The following is a 19,080-nucleotide window of genomic DNA, read 5'->3' on the forward strand; positions in this document are numbered from 1 at the left end:
GTAGCTATGTAACTTTGGACACATTACTTAGTCTCTCAGTGCCTGTTTCTTCATTCGTAAAATGGGGATAATAGTACCTACCTCATAGAACTGTTGAGAGATTAAATGAATTGATATCTGGGACTTCCCTGGTGGTCCAGTGGTTAAGACTCTGCTCTTCCACTGCAGGGGGCACGGGTTCAATACCTGGTCAGAGAACTAAGATCCCTGCATGCAGCGCGGCCAAAGATCAATCAATCAATAAATAAACATATCTGTAAACTGCCTAGAATATTGAGTGAGCATAGCATAGCATCTAAGAGGCCGTGTGTTATAGGCCTCTTCATTGACGAAAGGATACAACCTAGATTTGAGTTCTTCAGGTCCATGGTTAACTGGCTATTATCCTTGGCCAGATTAACTACTCTCGTCTGTAAAAACAGGGGTGGTTCAAACACTGCTGTAAACACGGATTGAGTGCTGGCACTGTGCTTACAGATTTTGAACTTGAGGTTGGGGCTGTTTTCTCTGTGTCCCCCACACCTTGCATAGTGCCTGATACAGAGTGTGCGATAAACTTTTGTTGAATTTACCAATATTTAGCATCAACCTTGTGACTTCAACTGATTAGTACTGAGATACAAAGATGAATGGTGAAACTCAGGTGTGTATACTAAGTGCTACAATATATTGAATAGGTGTGGACCAGGTGCAGTGGTAGCAAGAAAGGACTGACCATTGGGTTTGGTCAGAAGGTGATTGTTAAATGAGTAAAAAGTCTACCAGTGGAGGGTGGGGCCAGAAGTCAGATTATAGCGAAAGAAGAAGTGGGTGTGCCGCATAAAATAGTAGTTTTGTATAATTAAGAGTTTGGATGGGAGGTGTGATTATAGCTAGACTAGCATAAGGGTGTGGAGTAGGGTTTTTTTAGAGGATGATAGAGATTTGTACTTTATGAAAACACCTTTTAGGCTGAGCTGTTGGAGAGAAGTAACTATGAATCGAAGTTGCATTTCTTTTTTCTTTTTTTTTTTTTTTTTTTGCGGTACGCGGGCCTCTCACTGTTGTGGCCTCTCCTGTTGCGGAGCACAGGCTCCGGACGTGCAGGCTCAGCGGCCATGGCTCACGGGCCCAGCCGCTCTGCGGCATGTGGGATCTTCCCGGACCGGGGCACGAACCCATGTCCCCTGCATCGGCAGGCGGACTCTCAACCACTGCGCCACCAGGGAAGCCCTAAGTTGCATTTCTGAATCATCATCAAATGTAATCTTGGCTTTTCTAGGACAACATCAGGTGCAGATGCTACCTCTTTCCTACAGCCTTCCCTGACCTGGACATAAGCAATCTTTCCTCTAAGCGCCTTTGCTTCCTGGGTTGTAGAAAAGGAAAAAGAAAAAAAAGTACAGCCACCACCATTATGGTCCTTTTAGGGTTTATCTAGATAAGGAATCCTAGACTGAGTGGAGGTATGACATCTAAAATCACAGATCCTCTTGGATCCACTCCATTTCACTAGGAAAGAAGGCATAGGTGTGGACAATATGATTCAGATACACGTGGGTTCCAAGGTAGCCGCTTCCTGGCTCTGTAGCCAGGGCCAAGTTACTTGAACTTTCTAGGCCACGGTCGGTTTTCAGCCACCTGATTGGGGCGATATGGGGAGCGGTTAAATGTAAAACACTTAGGACAGCGTCTCATGCTCTTAATATACAGTAGTTATTAAAAGAAAAAAAAAAAGACAAATGTGATTGGTTTTTCCTACTAGCCTGTCAACTGCGTGAGAACGCCAAATACACGCCGATCCAGTGGACGCGGCCCAGAGGGCCGACCCCAGGGACCAGCCCTACGCCACGCCGCGCTGTTTTGCTGTGGGGCTTAACCTGACGTGGAGGGGCGGGACTTCCTGCGGAAGCGGAGGGGGAGACACGGGCCGGTGGGTGCGGCTGACACATCAGTGGTGTTCCAGGCGCTGCGCGCGAGCCTAGGAGGCGAGCAGGGACCCGGGCTTTGTGGCCATCTCTCCGGGACTCCGCGACGCCGATATCCGTGCAAGGATGGCTCGGGGCGAGCGGCGGCGCCGCGGAGCGCCGGCAGACGGAGCGCGGACCGCTGAGAGGGCGGCTCGGGGCGGTCCCGCGCGACGGGAAGGCCGGGGCGGCAGGCCCCGGGGCGCGGCTGCCGGAGCCGCTCTGGCCGTCGTGGTCCTGTCTCTGGCCCTGGGCCTGTCGGGATGCTGGCTGCTGGCATGGCACCGTGCGCGGCGGGCTGTCACGCTGCACTCCGCGCCCCCGGCGTTGCCTCCCGACTCTTCCAGCCCCGCCGTGGCCCCGGACCTCTTCTGGGGCACCTACCGTCCTCACGTTTACTTCGGCATGAAGACCCGCAGTCCGCAGCCCCTCCTCACCGGTAACCTGGACGCGGGGCGGGCAGGCAGGCGGGCACTTAATCTGGGCGCCCCAGCTTCGCGCCAGATCAAGGGTGGTGAGGAGTGGATCAGGAGAGTTATTAAGAGGGATGACCCTGAAGTTCTCGGCGACCCAGAGGGACAGGTCCCCTGCTCTCTCTTTGACTTACCTGGCCATTCTACCCCCAGGACTGATGTGGGCGCAGCAAGGCACCACCCCGGGGACCCCTAAGCTCAGGCACACGTGTGAGCAGGGGGACGGCGTGGGTCCCTATGGCTGGGAGTTCCACGACGGTCTCTCCTTCGGGCGGCAACACATCCAGGATGGGGCCTTAAGGCTCACCACTGAGTTCGTCAAGAGGCCTGGGGGTCAACACGGAGGGAACTGGAGCTGGAGAGTGACTGTAGAGCCTCAGGTCAGGGCCCTCAGGACACCCTTCCCCTAGCCCAGACTTCCTCCACCCTTCCTTTGCTGCGTGCAAATGCAGGATAAAGTGGGGGTTAATAGCAGGGGCTCTGAGACTGGCTGCCTGGTTTGAATCTGCTGCCTGCCTTAAACACTTGCCTGTATGACCATCTCTTTTTACTATCTCTAAGCCTTGGTTTTCTTGTCTGTAAAATGGAAATAAAAAAGTACCTAACTCACAGAATTGTAAGAATTAAAAGAAATAATATGTAGAGTTCTTAGCATAGTACATGGGACAAAAGTACTATAATTTCCCAGAGAACCCTGTGCAGAGCTCTTTATCTCATCCCACTGGTGCTTACTTTCAGTGACCCTCAACACTGCTAGATGTATGTTGTTTACTGTGTTGCTCTCACCTGGTGTCCCTTTCCCTAAGGCTGATTCTCAGGGGAGAGACTGCTAACCTAATGCTGTGTTTTTATGTCCTCATTGGTCTCCCAGGCCTCAGGTACCTCTGCTCTCCCTTTGGTGTCCTTGTTCTTCTATGTGGTAACAGATGGCAAAGAAGTCCTAGTGCCAGAGGTTGGGGCTAAGGGGCAGTTGAAGTTCATCAGTGGACACACCAGTGAACTTGGTGACTTCCGCTTTACACTTATGCCACCAACCAGTCCAGGAGATACAGCCCCCAAGTATGGCAGGTAACTGGGGGAAGAGAGTGTGGGGTGGTGGTATGGATGCTGACTTAGCCTGATTTCCATCTCCCCCATTCTACCCTATTTTCACCATGTTCCCTGCATTGCCAAGACTCTCCCATCCTGACTCCTGATCACCTCATGTTTTCGCTTTATAATCCCCACCACTTCCTCCTGAGTAATATTTCCTGTTTATCTTTTTCCTTTCAAGCTACAATGTCTTCTGGTCCTCCAACCCAGGACTTCCCTTGCTGACAGAGATGGTGAAGAGCCGCCTAAATAACTGGTTTCAGCATCGGCCCCCAGAGGCTTCCCCTGAACGCTACCTCGGCTTGCCAGGATCTCTGAAGTGGGAGGACAGAGGCCCAAGTGGGCAAGGACAGGGACAAGGGCAATTTTTGATACAACAGGTGACACTGAAAGTCCCCTTTTCTGTGGAGTTGGTGTTTGAATCAGGCAGTGCCCAGGCAGGAGGAAGCCAAGCCCTAGAGCAGCTGGCAGGCAGCCTGCTGACCCAGGCCCTGGAAAGCCATGCTGAAGCCTTTAGAGAGCGCTTTGAGAAGACCTTTCGGCTGAAGGAGAAGGGCCTGAGCCCTGAGGAGCAGGCTTTGGGTCAGGTTGCCCTCAGTGGTCTTCTTGGTGGTATTGGCTACTTCTATGGACAGGGTCTGGTGTTGCCAGACATGGAGGTTGAGGGGTCTAAGCAGAAGGTGGACCCAGTCCTCTTTCCACCTGTCCCTCTTTTCACAGCAGTGCCCTCCCGGTCATTCTTCCCGCGAGGTTTCCTGTGGGACGAGGGCTTTCACCAGCTGGTGATCCAACGGTGGGATCCCCGGCTCACCCGGGAGGCCATAGGCCACTGGCTGGGGCTGCTAAATGCTGACGGCTGGATTGGGCGGGAGCAGGTGCTGGGGGATGAGGCCAGAGCCCGGGTGCCCTCAGAGTTCCTGGTGCAACGGACAGCCCACGCCAACCCCCCAACTCTGCTTTTGCCTGTAGCCCACATGCTAGAGGGTGGTGACCCTGCCGACTATGCCTTCCTCCGCAGGGCCTTCCCCCGCCTGCGTGCCTGGTTCTCCTGGCTTCATCAGAGCCAGGCAGGGCCAGTGCCACTATCTTACCGCTGGCGGGGCCGGGACCCAGCCTTGCCAACCCTACTGAACCCCAAGACGCTGCCTTCAGGGTTGGATGACTATCCCCGGGCTTCACACCCTTCATCCACTGAGCGGCACCTGGACCTGCGGTGCTGGGTGGCACTGGGTGCCCGTGTGCTGATGCGGCTAGCGGAGCAGCTGGGAGAGGCTGAGGCAGCTGCAGAGCTGGGCCCACTGGCTGCCTCCCTGGAAGCAGAGGAGAGCCTGGATGAGCTGCATTGGGCCCCAGAACTAGGAGTTTTTGCAGACTTTGGGAATCATACAAAAGCCGTGCAGCTGAAGCCTAGACCCCCTCAGGGCCTGGTGCGAGTGGTGGGCCGGCCCAACCCTCGCTTACAATATGTGGATGCCTTGGGCTATGTCAGTCTTTTCCCCTTCCTGCTGAGGCTACTGGACCCCAACTCATCCCGCCTTGGACCCCTGCTGGATGTTCTAGCTGATAGCCGCCAGCTCTGGAGCCCCTTTGGTTTGCGCTCCCTTGCAGCAACCAGCCCCTTTTACAGCCAGCGCAATTCAGAGCATGATCCTCCCTACTGGCGAGGTGCTGTGTGGCTCAATGTCAACTACCTGGCATTGGGGGCTCTTCACTACTATGGGCATCTGAAGGGTCCCTACCAGGCCCGTGCTGCCAAGCTCCACAGAGAGCTCCGTACCAATCTGGTGAGCAATGTGAGGCGGCAGTACCAGGCCACGGGCTTCCTGTGGGAGCAATACAGTGACCAGGATGGGCGAGGCATGGGCTGCCGCCCTTTCCAGGGCTGGACCAGCCTTGTCCTACTGGCCATGGCTGAAGACTATTGAAGGGGGAACATGGGAGGGGAGCCAGGCCCCTTATGCCACTCTGGAGTCGAGGGACAAGGTCTCTCACTTCTGCCCCTAGCCCTCAAGTACCAGTGCTTCAAACCCTCCTCAGCTCATCTCAGGTGTCTCCTTACTGACATCCCACATAGCCCTGGAGTGAATGTGAATTCAGAGTCTATTTTTATAAATAAATGGGAAAGCCATGTCAAACTCTATTGCTTTTGCCAACTTTGCCTCACCAAGAGGTCTTAGCTCAGTCCAGGCCTTAGGGCTGCCTGCTGTCCTTCAGAGTAGGTGGAAAAGTGGCCATTGACTGTTCCCTCCAATCAAGTGCAATGCAGTAAGTTGAGCACTAGTCCACCCAAATCCACAAGCAGCTGGTTCACATCTCTTTAATGAGATCAAAGGCTCCTGTGTATGTCTTAGGAGATTGAGCTAGCACAGTCCTCCAAACACTGCCCTTCTCCTCAGGACTCCAGCCCTTACAGACCGATTCTAGGAGGGCAGGGAGAGGCCGAGGAGAACTCAGGGAGTTGGGAGCAGGGCTGTTTCTGGTGGGCAAGTAAACCACCCACCCTCCCCAAATTGCTTATGGGATGTCCCCTTCATTGGAAGCCAGCCCCACAGGAGAGACCTGGGGTACAGGATTTAGGGGCCGTGCACAGGGGACTGGTCCTCCACATCTGGTGGGGTGGCACTAGCCCTAGCCTCCTTGACTGGCTCCCCCTCACTGGAGTCAGGACAAGGGCAGAGCTCAATACCTGAGTCCCCAGTCAAGCGGCGATAGCGGCAGAAGGGTGGTGTGGGGGCAGGGCTCACCCCTGCCCCAGGCTCACCCTCCTGATGAGGAGGGTCGCTCTGGTGGGAGGAAACATCTTCCACATTTGTTCCCTCTTGGTGGGCAGGGCAGCTAGAAGCAGAGGAGCAGCAGGTGCATTCACTGGAAGCAGTCGAGGGGCAGCCTGAGGCTGCAGTGTAAGGAGGCGGCGGTGTGCCTGGGCGGTGAACCACATCCTCATAGGCTGGGGGTTTGAAGGTGCTGAGGAGGCCTGCAGGAGAGAATGGCATGGTTGGTGGAAGGCAACAAGGGGGGGGGGGGTGGTCTCTTTCCTGTTAGCAAAAAGTGTGCTTTGAAATGTTTGAAAAGGGAGTGTGGGATGAATCAGGGTCCTGTTTTGGGAGGGACCACTGGTAGTGAGCCCAGAGCCTCAAGTCACTCACGAAGATCAAGCAGTGAACCGGGAGGGACAGGGCCAGCCCCATGGCATGCCCCGTGGTAGGCCAACAAGTTGATCTCACGCTGCCGCTGCTGTTGCTGCAGCCGGAGTTTAGCTCGTCGATGGCGGAAGGCACAACAGCAGCTAAAGAGAATGAGGACAGTCCAGAGCAGCCAGAACCCTGCAGGAAGTGAGGAGGGAGGGTCTTAGATACCTCCCAGGCAGAGAAGGGTCCTTGAAGGCTGAGGTCCAAAGGCGGGTGGGCAGAAGGACCCAAGAAGAGCCCTCTTGAAGACTCACACCAGAGCTCATAGTAGTAGGTGCAGCAGCCAGTCTCCCCGCAGCAGTGACCGCTCTCACAGAGGTAAGGCTGGTTGTTCACTCCTGGGCACAGCTCTCGAAGCTGGGAGCAAGGAGGCACTTAGAACCAAGGGAGGTTCCAGCCCAAGGCACTGTCCATCCCCCACCCCTGCATACACATACACGATCCCACCCTGTGAACCAAGTTTAGTTCATAGAAATCTATGGGGAGAGGGAAGAGTGATGCTGAGAGGCGTGTTCAAATATCTGAAGGGCTGCCAGCATGGAAGAGGATTTGGAATAGCAAGAATCAGTCTAGAGACCAAGATTAAGATGCAAGGTGTGGACATACAAAGAGGCAGATTTCAGCTCTGCATATAAGAGACTTCTCTCATACTCAGGTCTGGCTCCCCAGGGTGTTTTCTGTTAAGGGAGTATTTTGGCAGAAGCCAGAAGACAGTCTGAGCTATCTCAAAGTCTCAGACAATGGGTAAGGAGTTTAAGGTAATTTCTAAAGCTGTTTTCATCATCATTCCCCATGGTCTGCCAACCCCCACTCCCAAGCTGGATCTTTCCACCCCTGGGTCTCAGGCTTCCTAGGGTAGAGGAGGGTCAGTGTGAGACCCAGAGCAGGGCTCCCAACCAGATGGGATTGCTGCGGATGCTAACGGATGGCATCCAAGGCGCGAGTCTGGGTTCCAGCTCTTCTCCAAATTGTTCCCTCAAGAGAAGACGCTGCCAGACTCGGTTGTGACAATAGGCATATAGAAAAACATCACAAATAACAGTTGCAAAACAGAGGGAGCCTCCCTGGGGTCTCGCTATGCCTCTGGTCACTGGAGAGCCACTGCAAGCTTCCACTGCAGCCACGGGATGGGGGTCTATGAAGCTGCAGGCACAAGTCAACTGCATCTACAGTACATTACAAAGTTTAGACAAAGGGTGCAAGGAACATATCTAAGAACTTCGCAGTACCTTTGTCTCCGTGAGTTCCTCCCCCACCCCCCAAAAGGCAGGGACAAGGAAAGGGGAACGAGAAATAAATGGCTGTTGTGATAGGCTTTTGGAGCTGTTGGGATACCTGCTGTTGCGGCACCCGAAGTGCCCCCCAGTCCTCTTCGCTGCCGTTCCCGCCGCTGGCCCGAGCCATGCCTCTGCCTACAGCCCCCTGAAGACCACAGTCTCCTCTACCGCCAGCCACCCCGCCCCTGCCACTTCTGCCGCCACCGCCATGGTCCCTGCCCGGCCCATCTTCGCTGCCTCCACCATCACTTCGCAACCGGACCTTCCATCCAGCCAGAGCTCTGCCAACTAGCACCCAGGTTGTTCCGTCCTACCAATCCACATCACCCTCCGACAGATGGGCCAATAGGAAAGATCACAGGCTTCTCCCCGTGACCAATCTACAGCAGCGCCTCCGCCACTCTCCCAGACAACAAGAGCTTGCACAGACAAAGAGTGGGGTAAGGTTCGACCCATGGCCCTGACTGACAGCGACAACAGCCAATATGGACAACAAAACGGGTTTGCGTTATCAACCAATGAGCGGCCGTCCAGAACAGCAAAGTTCCCGCTGATTGGCTTGAGCCCTATTTTCCAGATGACGCCAAACGCTTAACCACGCCAGGAAGAGGCAGGGTCACAAATGTCGGCTGGAGTCTGGGCGGGGGTTGGCTACTGTTCTTGGGCCTGGTGGACGTTTCCCAGGCCTCGACGCAAGCTCCGGTGCGGGCAAGATGTGTGTACGCGGAATTGGCCTACCCATACCCCATTACCCCAGTTCTGTACAAGTCAAGGCACTGGATGAAATTTAATAGGGTGGGGAAGACACTGAAAACCGGGGACAGAGGAGAAGGCACAGAGTCCAGATTGGGTGAAGGCCTTAAGAAGCCAGAAGTGGGGATCCGGGGCCCTCAGGCCCACCCAGCCGCATCTGCAGGTTGATGCGGTAGCACTGGAGGCTGCAGAGTGCCTGGCCTGTGCGGGAGCAGGCATAGCGGCGCGGATGTGGACAGCCGGGGACAGAGCACCGAGGAGCAGGGGCAGATGGGGACGGCCGCTGAGACACCGGCGCGGGGGCGGGGACGCCAGGTGGGAAGGAAAGGGTGGAACCTTGTGCCCCGCTGCTGTAGCGCACCATGGGGGCCGGGGCCGCGGCCCGCCCTCCACGCCTCTCGCCCCGCGCAGCCCCTCGGCCTCCCCGCCCGCTGGGCGCCACAGTCTTGGTGAGGCGCTCAATAGTCTGGTTCTTGTGCTCCTCCGCCCGCCGAGCCGCCTGCAGCCGCCTCTTCCGTGCCCGCTCCTCACGCTTCAACAGCATCTCCTCGGTGAGAGCAGGGGCTGGGCACCCCCCGGCCACAGGTAGTGACAGAATCGGGGAAGGCTGACTTCGAGCCTTCTGCAGCAGAGCTCGCTAGGGAGAGACGGAAGAGATGTCAAAACGGAGAAGTGAGGTCTACCTGAACGGGGGAAGGGGAAGATGGGACATGGAAAGCAGGGTCTTGAGGAGAACAGGCCTTGAGAGAAGGGGTGAAATGAGCACCCTTTCCAGGAGCCCTTAATACTGCCTCCTCTCAGGTCTCCAGACTTCCAGCTTTAGATCCTTGACTCTCAAGGGGAAAAGTATTAGTAATGTTACCTTCCTGCCTTGTGTACCAAAACTCTGTACCAGCTCTCTGGAGGCTTTTTTGTTGTTGTTTTAAATCTTTTAATATCAATGGATAGCATCAATTGGATAACTGCTCAAGCCAAAAACTAACAGTTATCCTTGATTCCTCTCCTTCCCCCAACAAGTGTCTGTTTCCTAAATATATCCAGAATCCATCTGATTTTCTCCATCTCTACCATTTCACCTTGGTTCAAGCCACCACCATCTCTTACCTACTTCAACAGCTTCCTACTTGGTCTTGCTTCTATCCCTTACCACCACTAAGAAACCAAAGAAATTTACTGAAATATAAATCAAATACATCACTTCTCTGTAAACAACCCTTTTGTGGTAGTCACACTTATTCTTCTCCTTGACCATGATTAGGCATGTTCCGCTCTCAGGGTCTTTGCCCCTGCTGGTCTCTCTGCCGGGTAAGCTCCTCTGGTATTGTAAATGTTATCTCTTTAGAGAGGTCTTTCCAGACTACCCTATCTAATGTTGTTTCTTTTCTACTTCTTTCTATTTCATCACCCTATTTTTGTTATAAACCTTACAGTTTTTCGAAATTATTTATTTACTGCACAAGCTCCATAAGAACGGAAAACTTGTCTGTCTTTTCTCCACTGCTGATATCCCTGCTGCCTAGCAAAGTTCTTGGGACATGGAAAGTTCTCAATATAAATTTGGCAAGCAAATAAAGAATGAACTAACTTACCTGTCGAGCAGTGAGCAGCCGTTCATTGATCTCCTTCTTGAGATCTCCATTGTCATCCAGCTCCCCCTTCTCCAAGGCATCCAGCCACCTTTGTTCTTCCTCTTCCTCCTGACCCCCTAAGGCCCCGGACAAGTCCCGCAGTGGGGAGGGGGACAGATTACTGTCTTCATCTGGAAAGGAAAGTTGGAGAGCTAAAAGTGGAATTGTTCAGATGGGGAACCCTAATTTGGCCAAGTTAATACTGGGACACGCAAAATTCTCACCTTCCTCAGAACGAACCCTCTTCCCTTAACCAGGTATAATGAGAAACCCAGTTTCCCCACCTCCAGACCCTTCTCACCCAGCCAGGCACGGTACTGCTCAAGGGGGACTCCTTCCACAGGTTCCTCTTCATTGTCCACAACCATAAGGGGAGAGGGTGAGCGAGGACCCTCAGGGATCACAGTGAAGGTAGGAACACTGCGGAGAAGCAACCACTCTGTAAGCTAAGCAATTGTCTCCTCCTGCTCAGTACATCCAGCCTTCCCTACACCCTCTTGGGTTCTTGCTGCATTAACCTGGGCCCTGAAATCACAGCGTCCATTCTCTGTCTTCTGAAAAGCGCAGCCAGCTTCTGCTTCTATCTCTACCTGCTCCTGAAGTCCCCCAAGTAAAACCTCGGCTCTCTTGGCCTCACCTTTTGGTGCCCAGGACCTGCCCGCCCAACTTGATTTTGAGTTTGAGCTGGGGCTTGGCAGGAGACGGCTGCGTGGGCCCAGCCTCCTCTTCCTGGTAGTGTTTCTTCTTGTGTTTCTTCTTGTGCTTCTTGTGCTTTTTCTTGTGCACTCCGTGGCCGTGGGCACCCGCCAAACTCAACTCCAGGGCTTCCCCTGCAGAAGGAGAGTCTGTCAACGGTGTACATCAGGAGCAGGTCAGGGAAATCCCAGAAGAACCCAATACCCGGAGGGGTCCTACTCTTCCCGCGGTATTCGCTGTTACCATAACAACAGCCCCGCCTTTCTCCTTCCCACCTGTGGCGAAGTACCCGGGAAGCTCGGAGGAGCAAGAAAGGGACTCCTTTTCTGCGAAGGCCTAAGTTGCTTTATCGATCCGCGCTTACCCGGCTCAGGGGCCTCCATAGCCCCAGAGGTGCTCCCGCGCCGCCACAGCTTACTCATGGGGTCCTGCAAGGAAAAGGGGCTGAAAATAGTCGGAACACAAGCAGACATACCTTTTCCGCCCCACGGAACAACTTATCCCAGCAAATAACCGGGCACTTCCGGTGCGTAGCAACCATGTTTGTGCGGGGCAAGCTTTGCGGTTTAAAAATCCTCCGGGAGAAACAACGCCCCTTCCAACAAGGGTTCCGGCCTCTTTGAGACCGGGAGCGGTCAGAGGGCCATGGCTTTCTGCTGGCTCCGCATCCACACAATCGAGATCAGAACTCAGCGCGGGCAATTCAATTATTATTACACTCAAGCGTGATGAACGTATATTGCAGACCAAATTCGGGGCTAGGCTATGAGAATACAAAAATGAATATGAACACTTCTCTCTGCCTTTGAGGAGCTTACAATTTGGTGGAGTACGTAAGAAACTGTATTGCCGGCAAAATGGCAGAAGGGCTTACTTAACAGCACAAGTGCCCTACCAGCAGGGCAAATGACATTTAAGCCTAAATTCTATATCAGTAGAGAAATGGATAAATGAATTATGGTGCATCTATCCAATCTGGAACACAAAAGCTAAGAGCTGATAAGTAATTGATAAGATTGACATGGAATTTATATCCAAGTTGGTAATAGCATTGGAAACAATCTAAGTGTGCCTCTAAAGAAAAACCAAAATAATTTGGTACAGGGATTTGATACATCCATACAGTGGGAAGCTATGCTGCCATTAAAAGAAATGAGGCCCCAGAAGGCTACTCAAGAAACCGGTGACAGCAATTCCAATGGATAGTTGGGAGAACGAGGGTGAAGGGAGACTTATTCTTCATAATATACCCTTTTGTGCCTATTGTACTTTGTCTAAAACATGTATGTTTTACCTAATTAAAAAAAAAAGGAACAAGGTAGATCTGTATGTGCTGACATATGAAATAAGAAAGGCAAGTTTCAAGATGAGGTGATCCCATTTATTTTTTAATTGTTTTAAATTAATTAATTGGTTTATTTTTGGCTACACTGGGTCTTCGTCGCTGCCCAAGGGCTTTCGCGAGTTGCGGAGCATGGACTCTAGGCACGCGGGCTTCAGTAGTTGTGGCATGCAGGCTCAGTAATTGTGGCGCCCTGGCTTAGTTGCTCTGCAGCATGTGGGATCTTCTGGGACCAGGAGTCAGACTTGTGATCCCTGCATTGGCAGGCGGATTCTTAACCACTGCGCCACCAAGGAAGTCCTGCGGTGATCCCATTTAAAAAGGCACAATATGCTACTACATTCACAGAGAAAACATTAAGGAATGTATACTATACCATTAACGGTGATTATCTTTGGAAGCTGGGGTTGGGGAAATTTCACTATCTAGATCTGTAGTGAATTTCCTTTCCTTTCCTTTCCTTTTCTTTCCTTTCCTTTCCTTTCCTTTTCTCTCTCTCACTCTCTCTCTCTCTCACTCTCTCTCTCTCTCTCTTTTTTCATTTAAAAATATTGCTTAGGGCTTCCCTGGTGGTGCAGTGGTTGAGAGTCCGCCTGCCGATGCAGGGGACGCGGGTTCGTGCCCCGGTCTGGGAAGATCCCACATGCCGCGGAGCGGCTGGGCCCGTGAGCCATGGCCGCTGAGCCTGCGCGTCCGGAGCCTGTGCTCTGCAGCAGGAGAGGCCACAGCAGTGAGAGGCCTGCGTACCGCAAAAAAAAAAAAAAATATTGCTTAGTATTTTTTGTAATGAATTTTCTTACAGCCTATATGTCACATTTATAATTAGAAAAAAGCACTGTATATAATATATATGGGATACATGTCTGAACAAGGTAGCAATAGTGAACATAGTAAGGGAAGAACTGATTCAAGAGACATTTCATTGATGAAATTTAAAGGAACTGATGAACAATTATATATGAGAATTCAGGAAGAAGTCAATGTAGTATAGTGATTAAGATTAAGAGAATGAACTTTGGAGTCGGAGAAGCCTATTATCAAATTACAGTTTACTGGCTATGTAACCTTGGGTTCACAGTTATTTAAGCTCTCTGAACCTCATATTCCAGCTCTGCAAAATAGAATGAAGTAGTGTCTCCTGCATAGGATTCTTTCAAGGAATAAAGCAAATCAAGAATGCAAAGTACCTAGGGTAGTATCTGGTACATAGTAGATGTTCAAAAAGCAAACAGCAACAATAATAAATGACTTCTAGGGACTTCTTTGGTAGTCCACCAGGTAAGACTCTGCCCTCCCAATGCAAGAGGCCCGGGTTCGATCCCTGGTCCGATCCCTGGTCAGGGAACCAGATCCCACATGCAGCAACTAGGAGTTCACATGCCGCAACTAAGGCCCAGCGCAGCCAAATAAATAAGTAAATATTAAAAAAAAAAAAAAAAAGAGTCCGCATGGCACAACTGAGAAGTCCACATGCCACAACTAAGACCCAGCTCAGCTAAAATAAATAAATAAATAAAAAATTTTAAATGACTTTTATATTTCTAGCCCAAGTATTAGAGAGAACATAATGTTTTGTTTTTTAAAAATAAATGTATTTATTTATTTTTGGCTGCGTTGGTTCTTCGTTGCTGCTCACGGGCTTTCTCTAGTTGCGGCGAGCGGGGGTTACTCTTTGTTGTGGTGCGTGGGCTTCTCATTGTGGTGGTTTCTCTTGTTGCGGAGCATGGGCTCTAGGTACGCGGGCTTCAGTAGTTGTGGCACACAGGCTCAGTAGTTGTGGCTCGTGCACCATGGCATGGAGAATCTTCCCGGACCAGGGCTCAAACCCGTGTCCCCTGCATTGGCAGGTGGATTCTTAACCACTGCGCCACCAGGGAAGTCCCCATAGTGTTTTAAGTAAAGATTAGAACATAGGAAGAGAAGCAAGTAAGAAGAAAATCATTTAGTGTTACCCAAGGTGAATTTAAAGTGCATGTGGGAAATCAAAACTACAATGAGGTATCACCTCACACCTGTCAGAAAGGCCATCATCAAAAAATCTACAAACAGTAAATGCTGGAAGGGGTGTGGAGAAAAGGGAACCCTCTTTCACAATTGGTGGCAATGTAAATTGGTACAGCCACTATGGAGAACAATATGGAGGTTCCTTAAAAAACTAAAAATAGAACTACCATATGACCCAGCAATCCCACTCCTGGGCATATATCTGGAGAAAACCAGAATTCGAAAGCATGCATGCACCCTGATACTCATTGCAGCACTATTTACAATAGCCAGGATATGAGAGCAACCTAAATGTCCATCGACAGAGGAATGGATAAAGAAGATGTGGTACATATATACAATGGAATATTACTCAGCCATAAAAAGGAACGAAACAATGCCATTTGCAGAGACGTGGATGGACCTAGAGATTATCACACAGAGTGAAGTAAGTCAGAAAGAGAAAAACAAATATCGTATAACATTGCTTATATGTGGAATCTAGAAAAAATAATACAGATGAACTTTTTTGCAAAGCAGAAATAGAGTCACAGATATAGAGAATAAACTTATGGTTACCAAGGGGGAAAGGAGGGGTGGGATAAATTGGGAGATTGGGATTGACATGTATACACTACTATGTGTAAAATAGATGAATAATGAGAACCTACTGTATAGCACAGGGAACTCTATTCAGTGCTCTGTGGTGACCTAAATGGGAAGAAAATCTAAAAAACAGTGGATATATATATATATATATACGTATAACCGATTCACTTTGCTGCACAGCAGCAACTAACCTAACACTGTAAAGCAACTATACTGTAATAAAAGTTAATAAAAATAAAATAAAATAAAGTGCATGTGGGAATGCCCAGATGGAGATGGAATACTGAAGGAGAAGCCAATGCAGAAGGTGTGATTTGGGGCATCGTCATCAGCATAAAAGTGGAGGTCCCCTTCAAGGGATGGGAATAGATGAGACATTCCAGAATGATCAAGCAGATGAAGAGGAAAGGACCAGGAACAAACCCAAGTGGACACCAGTCCTGAACAGGCAGGCAGAGGGGCAGGCAGGGTTGTGAAGAGATCAAAAGAGGCAATAAAGGTACCCAAGGGCAGAGATTATCAGCAGACGAAGGCTATGATGAACTGTGTACAGTTCTGCGAAGGCTAGGTTGAGCTGCAAGCAGAGTATGCATTCTAGCAGGGAGTGAAGGCAATAGTTCTGTATCACTAGGAGTTGAAGTGAGGGATCACCTGCAGTTAGTATTTGTCAAGCATATTAGAGTTTATAACCTGCTTTCATATCCCTTCCCTCCCTTGATCCCCATGGCAGCTCCATGTGGGAGATACTATTGTTCCCTCATGAGGAAACTGAGGCTTAGAGAGGTTAAATGATTTGGCCAGAGCCACACAGTTAGGGAATGGCAGAGCCAGCATCAAACAGAGACTTCCTGACACTAGACCCAGTGGTGTTTCCTCAACATCCTGATGCCCAGCAGGGAGGAAGCGGTGACAGTAAGTAAGTAGCCATGGGCTTCATTATTTTGTTTTGTTTTTAGTTTTGCTTTGTTTAGTGTCAGAGAGGTTTGAGCAGGTTTGTAGGCTGAAAGGAAGAATTTTGTCCTTCTGAAAAAGTTCTTAGCTTTTTTTTTTTTTTTTTTTGTGGTACGCGGGCTGCTCTGTTATGGCCTCTCCCGTTGTGGAGCACAGGCTCCGGACGCGCAGGCTCAGCGGCCATGGCTCACGGGCCCAGCCGCTCTGCGGCATGTGGGATCCTCCCGGACCGGGGCACGAACCCGTGTCCCCTGCATCGGCAGGTGGACTCTCAACCACTGCGCCACTTCCAAAGGGAAGCCCTTAGCTTATTTTTATTTTATTTTATTTTATTTTATTTATTTATTTATTTTTGCCCTTAGCTTATTTTTTAAATATAATTTTTGAGGAAATAATTTCAAACTTACAGAAAAGTTGCAAGAAGAGTACATAGAACTCTCTTAGCTCCTTAAATCAGATTCTACAATTATTAACATTTACTATTTCCTCCCCTTCCTCTCCATTATCATTATTCCTATTGTGATCATTCTGAGAGCAAGTTGCAGACATGATGCCACTTCACCCCTAAATAGTTCACTGTGTATTTCCTCAAAAACAAGTACACGGGCTTCGGTGGTGGCGCAGTGGTTGAGAGTCCACCTGCCGATGCAGGGGACACGGGTTCGTGCCCCGGTCTGGGAGGATCCCACATGCCGCGGAGCGGCTGGGCCCGTGAGCCATGGCCGCTGAGCCTGCGCGTCCGGAGCCTGTGCTCCGCAACGGGAGAAGCCACAACAGTGAGAGGCCCGCGCGTACCGCAAAAAAAAACAAAAACAAAAAAACCAAAAAAACAAGTACACAACTCTATAACCTTTGTGCAACCCTCCCAATCAGGAAATTAACACTGATACAATACTACCATCCGATCCACAGATCCCATTCAAATTTCACTCACTTCCCAATGTCTCCCTTTCCTTTCTAGGCCAGGATTCAAATCCAGGATCATGTATTACATTTCCTCATCATATCTCCTTGATCTGCTTTAATCTGCTAGAACATTTCCTCACTCTTTCCCTATCCTTTGTGACCTTTACAGTTTTAAAAAGTATAGGCCTTTGATTCTGTAGTATGTCCATCAACCTGGATCCATCTGGTATTTCTTCAAGTCAAGACTCTTAAATTCTTGGCAGGAGTACTACTCAAAAAATATTATGCTGTGTTCTCAGTGTATCACATCAGGGGGCACATGACGTCAGCTTATCCCACCACTGATGATGCTAACCTTGATCACCTGCTCAGGGTGGTGTCTGCCAGTTTTCTCCAGTGTAAAGTCACCATTTCTTTTTTTCTAATTTGTTTTTTAATTTTTTAATTTGGCCATGTTGCGTGGCTTTCAGGATCTTAGTTCCCCAACCAGGGATCAAACTCAGGCCCCAGCAATGAAAGCGCCAAATCCTAACCACTAGACAAAGTCACCATTTTCAACTTTGTAGTTAATGAGTATTTTCTGGAGAAATACTCTGAAACTACTCTGATATCCTGTCCCCTATATCAAACTTCCACCCACCAGGCATAGTAACCATTGATGAATATTGTATGAATCAGTTCTACCTTAATAATTGCCAAGTGGGGGCTTCCCTGGTGGCGCAGTGGTTGAGGGTCCGCCTGCAGATGCAGGGGACGCGGGTTCGTGCCCCGGTCCGGGAAGATCCCACATGCCGTGGAGCGGCTGGGCCCGTGAGCCGTGGCCGCTGAGCCTGCGCGTCCGGAGCCTGTGCTCCGCAACGGGAGAGGCCACGACAGTGAGAGGTCCGCGTACCGCAAAAAAAATAAAATAAAATAAAATAATAATTGCCAAGTGGTATTCTACTCCCGTTATTCCATCTACATGTGTTAGTTGGCATTCTATGGTGAAGTGGAGCTTTCTTTTCTCCTTACACTCAGTTTCATATGTATTTATTTGTGTCGGTATAGATTCCTGTTTCATTCAATGAGTTGTAATCTATTATTTATTTTGATGCTTAAATTTGTCCCAGATTTGGTCAGTGGGCATTTCTTTAAGATGACTTCTGTGTCCTTCTGACACATCTCCATCATTCCTTTAGCACATTTCCCAGCACTACAAAATGTTTCGGGTCCATCTTGTATTCTCCCTGGATAAGGGGTGGGAACCCTTGGGAGGCCAAGCATTAGGGGCATATGGCTGAGGTTATGCTGAGGCCACACCAAAGTCTCGCCACAGGAACTTGTTGATGAGGATTTCCCTGCTAGCAGAGCCATCCACTCCTCATGAATTCTCCCTGGGTCTTGTTTTCACTCTTTCAAGATTCAAAGTCCAGTTGGCAGCATTCCAGTTGGTTGGCTTAGGCCAACTGCCTACCCCTGGGCTGTGAAGAAGTGGGAGGGAGGATGAATGTCCTTCTCCAGCTGCCAGAAAGAGGGTAGAGCCTCAGCCTACCAGAGTCGTCCACAGTAGGGGTCTGTGTAGAAATAGAAAGGTAATTTGAATACTGGGTGGCTAACAAGCCCATCCCCAATATCTGCTTCACAGCTGGGGAGACGGAGATACAGATGTAAGAAAAGGAAAAACTGGGAAATATTATGCGGTGAGCAAGTGGGATGTGGCTAAATATTTAACGAAATCTCCCCAGGGTGAAAAAACAATAGCCCTGGTTTACAGTGTTCACCTACTTCGGTTGTGTAAAACTCCCACCATGGCCAATTTCATTACTGAGCACAGAGTTGGCAAGACATGTAGTAGCACACCGTGACATAGCATTTCAACCATACGGACACTATAGATGTAAACAACCTCAAGGGATAATGGGAAAATGCAGTAAAATAATTAGGAAGTGATGAATGTTGAGTTTTATCACCTTTGCTTTAATATAATTTATTTAGTTGTGAGTTTTTATGATTCAATTATTAATTAAAGCTGTGTTTAACAGCTGGAATGCACAATTCCAGAAAATTCAGCAATTGTCTCTCACGAGCCAGTATAAGGCATCAACATGCCATGGCACCAGGCTGTGTCTCAGTGTTTCTCTCTGATGGTGGGGAAAGTGTGCTTTTGTTCATTTATTCCTTACTTTGTATTATTTTTTAAGTGGTAGAATAAGGATTGTTTTAAAAAAACTGTATGTGTGTTTTCAAATAAGAATTT

The 19,080-nt window shown here is 49.9% G+C and overlaps 3 protein-coding genes across 4 annotated transcripts; 1 reads left to right on the top strand and 2 right to left on the bottom strand.

The window, feature by feature from the left end:
- The first annotated feature begins 1,107 nt into the window (after positions 1-1,107).
- MOGS (mannosyl-oligosaccharide glucosidase) lies at positions 1,108-5,651 on the top strand. The gene is made up of 4 exons (XM_029231828.1): positions 1,108-2,385; positions 2,573-2,799; positions 3,291-3,487; positions 3,693-5,651. The coding sequence occupies exons 1-4, from the start codon at positions 2,034-2,036 to the stop codon at positions 5,434-5,436; spliced, it is 2,520 nt and encodes an 839-aa protein (XP_029087661.1). The 5' UTR covers positions 1,108-2,033; the 3' UTR covers positions 5,437-5,651.
- Positions 5,652-5,804: 153 nt separating this feature from the next.
- Positions 5,805-8,264, bottom strand: WBP1 (WW domain binding protein 1). The gene is made up of 4 exons (XM_029231832.1): positions 8,035-8,264; positions 6,954-7,056; positions 6,658-6,834; positions 5,805-6,485 (listed from the first exon to the last, which is right to left on the bottom strand). Exons 1-4 carry the CDS (start codon positions 8,101-8,103, stop codon positions 6,085-6,087), a joined length of 750 nt encoding a protein of 249 aa, XP_029087665.1. The 5' UTR covers positions 8,104-8,264; the 3' UTR covers positions 5,805-6,084.
- A 409-nt stretch (positions 8,265-8,673) lies between these two features.
- On the bottom strand, positions 8,674-11,544 carry INO80B (INO80 complex subunit B). Of its 2 annotated transcripts, none has more exons than XM_029231831.1 (5): positions 11,418-11,490; positions 10,995-11,202; positions 10,659-10,777; positions 10,319-10,488; positions 8,674-9,366 (listed from the first exon to the last, which is right to left on the bottom strand). In XM_029231831.1, exons 1-5 carry the CDS (start codon positions 11,473-11,475, stop codon positions 8,836-8,838), a joined length of 1,086 nt encoding a protein of 361 aa, XP_029087664.1. In that variant the 5' UTR covers positions 11,476-11,490; the 3' UTR covers positions 8,674-8,835. The 2 variants fall into 2 exon arrangements, with proteins under 2 accessions (XP_029087664.1, XP_029087663.1); XM_029231830.1 differs by having other exon boundaries at positions 8,749-9,366; positions 10,995-11,187; positions 11,418-11,544.
- Between the last annotated feature and the right edge of the window lie 7,536 nt (positions 11,545-19,080).

This window comes from Monodon monoceros, unplaced genomic scaffold (genome assembly GCF_005190385.1).
Source record: "Monodon monoceros isolate NGI ecotype Baffin Bay Population unplaced genomic scaffold, NGI_Narwhal_1 Super_Scaffold_19, whole genome shotgun sequence".
Classification (NCBI taxonomy): Eukaryota; Metazoa; Chordata; class Mammalia; order Artiodactyla; family Monodontidae; genus Monodon; species Monodon monoceros.

What these genes read in the sequence shown, in the direction of transcription:
- WBP1 (XM_029231832.1), bottom strand. Translation starts at nt 8,103, where the DNA reads ATGGCTCGGGCCAGCGGCGGGAACGGCAGCGAAGAGGACTGGGGGGCA. An exon ending in TTCGGGTGCCGCAACAGCAG is followed by an intron (nt 7,057 to 8,034) that starts GTATCCCAACAG and finishes CCTTGCTCCCAG; the next exon opens with CTTCGAGAGCTGTGCCCAGG. An exon ending in CGGTTCACTGCTTGATCTTC is followed by an intron (nt 6,486 to 6,657) that starts GTGAGTGACTTG and finishes TCTCTCCTGCAG; the next exon opens with GCCTCCTCAGCACCTTCAAA.
- INO80B (XM_029231830.1), bottom strand. Translation starts at nt 11,526, where the DNA reads ATGTCTGCTTGTGTTCCGACTATTTTCAGCCCCTTTTCCTTGCAGGAC. An exon ending in CAGGTCCTGGGCACCAAAAG is followed by an intron (nt 10,778 to 10,994) that starts GTGAGGCCAAGA and finishes GCTTCTCCGCAG; the next exon opens with TGTTCCTACCTTCACTGTGA. An exon ending in GGCTGCTCACTGCTCGACAG is followed by an intron (nt 9,367 to 10,318) that starts GTAAGTTAGTTC and finishes GTCTCTCCCTAG; the next exon opens with CGAGCTCTGCTGCAGAAGGC.
- MOGS (XM_029231828.1), top strand. Translation starts at nt 2,034, where the DNA reads ATGGCTCGGGGCGAGCGGCGGCGCCGCGGAGCGCCGGCAGACGGAGCG. An exon ending in TCCGCAGCCCCTCCTCACCG is followed by an intron (nt 2,386 to 2,572) that starts GTAACCTGGACG and finishes TTCTACCCCCAG; the next exon opens with GACTGATGTGGGCGCAGCAA. An exon ending in ACAGCCCCCAAGTATGGCAG is followed by an intron (nt 3,488 to 3,692) that starts GTAACTGGGGGA and finishes TTTCCTTTCAAG; the next exon opens with CTACAATGTCTTCTGGTCCT.